This window comes from Phaseolus vulgaris, chromosome 8 (assembly GCF_000499845.2).
Source record: "Phaseolus vulgaris cultivar G19833 chromosome 8, P. vulgaris v2.0, whole genome shotgun sequence".
Classification (NCBI taxonomy): Eukaryota; Viridiplantae; Streptophyta; class Magnoliopsida; order Fabales; family Fabaceae; genus Phaseolus; species Phaseolus vulgaris.
In genome coordinates this window covers 26,100,906-26,108,853 of record NC_023752.2, presented here as the reverse complement: position 1 = coordinate 26,108,853, position 7,948 = coordinate 26,100,906, and the positions used below count along the sequence as shown (strand labels likewise).

The 7,948-nt window shown below is 46.7% G+C and overlaps 1 protein-coding gene across 1 annotated transcript; it reads right to left on the bottom strand.

The window, feature by feature from the left end:
• Positions 1-241: 241 nt before the first annotated feature.
• Positions 242-1,051, bottom strand: LOC137824837 (uncharacterized). The gene has a single exon (XM_068630513.1). The coding sequence runs from the start codon at positions 1,049-1,051 to the stop codon at positions 242-244; it is 810 nt and encodes a 269-aa protein (XP_068486614.1).
• Between the last annotated feature and the right edge of the window lie 6,897 nt (positions 1,052-7,948).

Below are 7,948 nucleotides of genomic sequence, written 5' to 3'. Positions count from 1 at the left end.
TCAACCTCTCGGCTATGTTAGGCACGGCGATCAGGTCCTTCAACTCCACCACAACGTTGTATCTCACCGGCCTTGCCCTCTCTCTGGCGGGGCGATCGCCTCCTGCTGGACCCTGGGCCTGGGTTTTTCTGGTCTCATAGGGGCGTCTCCCCTCCGGCTTCTTCCTCCCTGTCGTAGTCTCGTTGACCCTGACGGGCTGAATCCGCGTCTGCGCCCTCGGGCGGGAGGGCACAATGCTGGTTCAGTTCTCGCACACCTCTCCTTCGGAGGCGATATGTTCCACTGCCCGACGCTGTATTTCAGCAAAAGTCCTTGGGCGATTGCGAATAATAGATTCGCAAAAAGGGTCGAGACACACGCCTTTCCTGAAGGCATACACAATCATAGGCTCCTCCGACATGCCAACTTTTACCACCTGGGCCCCGAAGCGGTTGATGTATTCCTTTAGGGTCTCCCCTTGATACTGTTTCACATCAAACAGATCGTAGGAAACCTGCGGCGGGGCCTTGTTCGCCAAGTATTGCTCCCTAAACAGCTGCGACAACTGCCGAAAGGAGGTGATATGGCCATTTGGAAGGCTGATGAACCAGTCCATTGCCATCCCTGTCAGCGTGCTCATAAAGAGCTTGCACCTCGCGGCATCGGAGCCGCCTACTAACACCATCTGCATGTGGAACGCAGTGAGATGCGCCTCGGGATCCTCCATCCCAATGAAAATCGCCTTGGGTCTTGCGAACGTGTTGGGGATCGCCGCATCCAGAATCTCCTGCGAGAAGGGAGTGGAAAACTCCCTTGGCGGGGTGAGGTGCTCCATCTCATCTTGTTCACGTTGCCCCTGGTTGTTCCTCAAACCCCGGCGCAACTCCTCATTTACACGATGGAGCTCTTCGTTCCTCACATGCGAGGCTTCGAGATCTGCCTGCATGTGTTCTTGTTCGATCTTCGACTCCGCCATATCATCCTGCAGCCCCCGCATTATCTCCAGGACCTGCTGCATGGACATTTCCTCACACGCAGCGCGTGCGGTACCTTGTCTAGTGGTAGCCCTCATTCTTCACTATTTCCTCAAACTTCCTCCAACGTTGTGGTGGCTTGATAGGTTTTCGTTGCTTGTGATGGGACTGATGTTTTAAATCGGCCCCACGGTGGGTGCCAATGTTCCGACCTCAAGTCATTGGGCAGCATCGCTAGGGTCAATCACCGCATCCGAGGTATTGTCCGCTTTGGAGGTCGGGGGCCGTGTTGATCTCCGTGAGGAGTTCCCTCTCGAAGGGTGTAAATGGTAGGCGCACACCAACGCGTTTGAATACAGTTTGGTACATGAAGAAAAAGGGGGCCCTACCCCTGGGTCTATCATCCACACAAACGGGTTCCCCCGATGTGTCGGGGCGGACGGAGATGTGGGCATCGTGGGTGCGGCAGAAAGCGTTGAAGTTGTATAAGTGAGGGTCACCCCGATGGTTCTCCACATCCTCGAAGGTCGTCAAGGTGGTGCATTCGTTTAAAAGATCGTCAGAGGCCCATTTATAGAAGGCCTTGTAGTTGGTCTTGGGGGGAGAACTGAACTTCGGTTTCGAGCGCACCATGATGCGGATAAATAGCTGAAGAAAGAAGAAAGGAAAAGTGTTTTAAAAAGCGATGATAAGGCAGAAAGGGGAAGAGAAACCCTAGAAAATGCCACCCACACGAAGAAACCCAGAAAGGGGGAGAAGAGAGCGAAGAAGAACGAAGGAGCGAAAAGAATACAGAAATGCAGAAACATGAGCAGTCCCAGGCAGTTCATACACAGCAATGCAACGCAATGAAGAAGAAGAGTCATGGAGGTAGAAAAATCATACCTTTGAACGTGTGAGTCGGTGGTTGTTGAGGAAGCGCAGAGGGAGCAGCAATCACTACAATTTCAGAGAAAGGGAGATGAACAGTAGCGCACAATGCGAAAGAGTGAATAGAACAGTGTTTGGGGCGCGGGATTTCGAAGTCTTAAACGTTACATTTGCAATCCAAGAGGCGCTAATTTGGGACCGTGCGATTGAGCCGCGTGTCAAAAGATTAGGCGCTCAAGGGGAGCGCAAGAGACTCTTGAGGCTGACCGCGTGATGAACCACGTGGCGAGCGATTAAGCGAGGCCCCAAGAGGTGGCTTTCCCCTTGTCAGAGGATGTCCAATCATCCATTAAGAGCACCCCAAGGGTTCAGAGAGTGTCACATCAATAGTTGGAGGAGTGTCACGTCAGCAAGAATGACACGTCACCAGGGTGCCACGTGGATGGCGTGGGTGAGCCCTTAGTCTTTTCACTGAAAACAAGTCATCAGCTTAAGACTGGGGGGCTTGTGTACCGTCCCGTATCTGGGCGTTGACAAAGTCAAAGTCAAAGTCAACGTCGAGGTCAAAGTCAACATAAGGCGTCGCCTAGGTGAGGCGACGCCCAGTGCAAGCATCGCCAAGGCGGGGCGTTGCCAAGAGGAAGCGTCGCCAAGATAAGACGTCACCTAGCAGGCGTCGCCAAGGTAGGGCGTCGCCAAGGTAAAATGTCACAAGAGCAAGGCAACCACAACGTTGCTCCCCGATACCCATGGGTAGGAAACACCATGGAGGGAGTGACGCTGTGGGAAGGCCTCAACCCCGATAACCCGGGGTAGCATTAAAGAAAAGAGAAAGGTGGCTTCAAGGCCATAGTCATAGTGCCAGTGGAGAGCAATCTGACTCGTGAAGTGCCCATGTCGCCCCAGAGAAGCCCTTGGGATAGTTATGACTCATGAGAAGGGTCACGCCCAGGGGTAGCCAGGTGCAGGGTAGGAGAGGAAGGTAGATACGCTCTCAAAGTGAGTGACTAGATGTTTGGGGGCATGAGTTGGCACCCAAAAAGTCACCCCTTGCGTAGATGCACTCCCAGGTTGGAGGACTCACACGAGGAAATACCCCCAAGTGTGGTCACGGTGCTGTGAGGCCCTCCACGTGTAATAGCAGCCAAGTCAAAACAGAAACATCAATTTGTCAGGTACAAGGTAATTAAAGCTATTTAATAAAGTTTACGTTTCGAGCGTTTAAGGTACTTTAAATGCTCCAAGTGGTTTAAACGTCTTAAAGGCGCTGAACGTTTCATAATTAAATGCGCTTTAAGACGCTTTAAATGCTTAAGCAGTTTAAATAGAACCTGGAATGTTGGAAACGGGGTTCGAACTTTTGGCAGATTTTCCGAGAACACACTCTAGTTGTTTGTTCGAGCCCTCAGGCTACGCACAAGGGACTAGAGAAGGATTGTTTGCCAGAACGAGAAAATATACACAATACACAGTTTCGTTTACCACCTTCAAAGTGCCATTCACGGTGCTCCGATACGGAGGTGCAGAGTTTTTGGTGTTTCTTGCTAGCTGACTTAAGCGTCGGAGTGCAAACGGCCGCTAGGGCGCCCCTTTGGCCTTCTTTGCAGGTATTCACAGGTAGCCAGAGGGAAGGTGTCCCTAGCTGACGGGCAAGGTTGCGCACAAAGACGTCCCAGGTCAACCGGCCAGAACAGTTGTGAAACTTGTCCAAGAAGTCTTTTCACAACCAACAAATCTCCTTCAAGTCGACTCTCACTCTCATTCTCACTAGACGCCCTAGATGGTGAAGAATGCCTAGGTGAATCCGAATCATGCTCACTCATAACAATGCCATTATGCACAAACATATTGCTTTTAGAAGGACAATTAGCCGCAATGTGACCATAACCCATACACTTAAAGCATTTCTTACTAGACGATCTAGTTGGGGATTTAGGCCTAGAAGTAGATGGCTTAGGTTCCTTGGGTTTGAAAGAAGAATCTTTAGAAGGAAATTTTGAAAAAGACTTTTTGTTCCTCCAAGAATTGTTGTAGTAACCATCATTGGGAGCATTTTTGAAAGAATTTTTCTTAGCAAGTTGGGCTTCCACCTTCATTGCAAGATGAACTAAAGAACCCAATGATGAATACTCTTGTAACTCAACAACATCTTGAATATCCTTCCTTAGACCACTCACAAACCTAGCAATCATAGCTTCCTCACTTTCCTCTAATTCAATTTTAAGCACAAGCGTTTCTAACTCTTTGTAATATTCATCCACATTTAGCGTGCCTTGTTGAAACCGTTGGAGTCTCAACATGAGGTCTTTCCTAAAATGTGGGGGCACAAACCTAGCGCGCATTTGATCATTTAAAGAGTTCCAAGAGTCCACGGGAGGACCCTTGTGATAGATAATGTCCTTTACAACACCATGCCACCATTTCATGGCATAATCACTAAACTCTAAGGTGGCTAGCTTAAACTTGTGCTCATCTTGGATCTCATGGATCTCAAATATTTGTTCACACTTAGCCTCCCAATCTAAATACACATTAGGATCACTAGAGCCATTGAAACAAGGAAGCTTGACCGAAGGTAGCCTAGCCTTTGCATCTTGGTAGTAGCCATTTCCATGGTGATGTCTCTCCCCTTGGTTGTGATGTCTATGTCCATGGTATTGGGGTGGAGTTCGCCTTCTCCTATGGTCCTCTTCACGGCCTACATCATTTGAAGATCCTCTTGAAGAAGGTCTATGTGAATGATGTCCACCATGGATAGAGTGAGATGGCCTAGCTTGTTGCACCTCCATCTTTTGCAATTTCTCTTCCAAACGCCTAATGGTGCGTTGAGCTTCATGCAATTCACCAAGGACCGAAGCTTTAGAAGGAGAGTGCTGCTTGTAAGATGCATCACTTGAATAGCCAGCCATTTGCAAATGAAAACAGCAAACACACAAAAACAGCAAACAAGTCAAGAAACAAAGTTAGCAAAACAAATGAATTTGGCAACCAAATTGCCGAAGTGAATTTGGCCAGAAAAAGAAGTCACTCTCAAAGAAATAATGTCCCTGCACCAAGCTGATCTTGAGGTCTAGGAATCCTCAAATGAAAGATGTCAAAGCAAGGCACACCAATCTCAAAGCCAACCACAACAAAACCAATGAAGCAATAAAGACAAACAAGAAAAGGTATAAGCAAAAAAAAGGCTATAACAAAAGGAATACTAGATGTATGACAAACTCAAAGATTAAAGAACAATAGACAAGCAAGAAAATAAGGAACTCAACGAAAAAGTAGGCACACAAAAGAATACCTAAAGAAAAGCACTAGAGTAGATGAAGAAAAACAAAAAAAAAATAATAAGCTACAGGAAAATATTTTTATGCAAATTGTGTTTGATGTTCACTGATTTAACTGGAACGATATAAAGCGAACTGGATTATGAAATTTAAACCACAAAAACTTCAAGATCTTAGCTCAAAAATGGCACAGGAATCACACAAAAACAGTAAGCCAATTAATTGAGATAAATTTTTCAAAATCACTGCCAGATTATCGTATTTTTATCGGCAGACTTGTACACTTTTTGTATTTTATTTATCATTTTTTGTGTACTTTGAATTTTTTAGTACTTCTTTTTTCTACTCTTTTCTAACACTTTGAAGAACACAAATCCAGAATTTCAGAATTTTCAGTAAATCAATTGCAATAAGGAAAAACAGTAAGCACGTTTTCAGAAAATACGAACTTGTATAGGTCTAGAATACAAGTATGAACTCAATTCTAAAACAGAAAATGCACAAAGGATCAAACATCAAACTCAGAAAATTATATGACACCAAAGCAAGAAACAACAAATTCAATAAAAGTACTACAAGAAGTGATGACAATTATGGAAAAACAAGACTAAGGCAAAACTTGTATGGATTCAAAAACGAAAATACTCAAACATATGATACGCAACATAAAGAAAACAGCAAGAAAACTCAAATAAGCCTAAAACAGAAACGTAAATTGCAAGAAATTAAAGAGCTCTTGAAATTAAAGTGCAACACAACTCAAAAATTAAACAAGAACACACCTAAACTCTTGATACCACATGATATGATTCCAATAGCACAATATGAATGATTCTTGACATTCTTAGGAATCATCTTGAGTTGGATACGAGATAGGCACTTTAAGATAGAATTGGATCAAGGTTCTATGATCAAGAACTCACCAAGACTAGTACCAAAACCCAAACCCTTTCTACTAACGCACACCCCCCCTAAGACTCCTAACTAAAGACCTAAAGATGCTTTAACAAAAGAGGTTTCTAATGTTTCCCTCTAAGCACCTTCAATCAAATAAATTACAAAAAGAGAAAATAAACGTCCATTAGCTCCTAAAGCTTTGAACATGCTCCTTGTAAGCCTTTGAGGTGGGTTTTGAACTCCATGAGCGTCTTCTATTTGAGCCTCAACCTCTTCTTGCTCTTGATGATTGGCCTCCATGTCCACTTGAGCTTGATCTCCATCAGGGTGTGTCCTGGATCTTTTAGTAAATCACTTAACCGCAGTCGCCCCAAGACCTTTGCTGAAGTAAGGCGTCGAGTGGTAGAACACATTGCCTCAGAGGGCTAGGCGTACGAGAAGTGCACGACTGCTGCACCTGCACGACCAAGAGCGCAGATATGCACACAACCCGCTAGTGTCCACGAAGCTGCCACAGAGAGAAAGAACCCAGACAGAAAGCGCACCGACGAGACAAGGAGGACCCAGCCTAGGGGTCGGGCAGAAGGAAGGAGAGAGGGGAATAGACCACTAAGGCACAACTTTGTGGTAGAACTCAAAGACCTCATCATTGTGCCCAACATAGCTGACAGGTTGAGGCCACCAGTAAAGTCCGACAAGATACTGGGACCTCACAAGGAATCATGGTGCGAATTTCACGAGGCATTTGGGCACCATATTAACAACTGCTTGGCGCTGGGATATCAGTTGGATGAGCTTGTGAAAAAAGGTTTCTTGAAGGATTATCTCGTTGGATCCACTGTGACCCCAGACGCGGAATGCCAAAGGAAGGTCAAGCGCACGAAGTCCCAACTCATGGAGAAGTGCACACCATCTCTGGCGGTTTTTACGGGGGAGGACCCACTGCCTCTAAACGAAAGAAATACGTAAGGTCAGTAAATTTGGTTGCAGAAGAATTTTTGGACGACCCGTGGGAGTCAGACCTCGTTTTCACAAGAGCTGACCTGCGGGATGTCGTCCCACATGACAATGACCCGGTGGTCATTTCGGTAGTCACCGCAGGAAGAAAGGTACATAGGGTCCTCGTGGACCAAGGCAGCTCTGCACACGTCATGTTTTGGTCGACCTTTAACAAGCTACAATTGTCCCCTGATCTGTTGAGACCCTATACGGGGTGCTTGTATGGATTTGCAGATAACCCAGTAGAGGTGCGTGGCTACTTGGAGTTGAGGACGACGTTCACTGATGGAGTGGCATCACACACCGAGGGCATTCGATACTTGGTGGTTAATGCCAACTCAGCTTACAACATTCTGTTAGGCAGACCCGCCTTGAACAGACTAAGGGCGGTGTCCTCCACACGCCACATGAAGATGAAGTTACCAGACCTTAGCGGCAAGGTGATAGTCATCAAGTCAGACCAAGAAGAAGCCCGAAAGTGCTATGAGAATAGTTTAAAAACAAAGAGAGGCATAGTCATGGTGATTGAGCGACCACCTGTCTCAGATTCACCTACAGAATCAGAAGCGTTAAGAGAGGCGATACCCGCGGAGTCAACGCTAGTCGAAGTCGATTCAAAGGCGACGCCTATGGAAGACGCACACACAAAAGGAAAGAACGGCGAGGCCTTGCCGATGGAAGGAGTACACGGAAAGGCCCCGCCTGTAGATGAAGTACCAAGGATTGTATGGGCTTACCACACCACGCCTCAATCCTCCACCATGGAGACGCCCTTCGGCTTAGTATATGGATCGGACGCCACGGCCCCAGTGGAGATCCGCGAGAGCTCACCCCGTTTCTTGGGGTTCGTGGAGTCCAACGACGAAATGAGGGTGAACCTGGACCTAACAGATGGAGCTAGAGAAAAAGCGGAAATCAAGGTTGAAGCTGCGAAAAGAAGAGTGGAGCGCC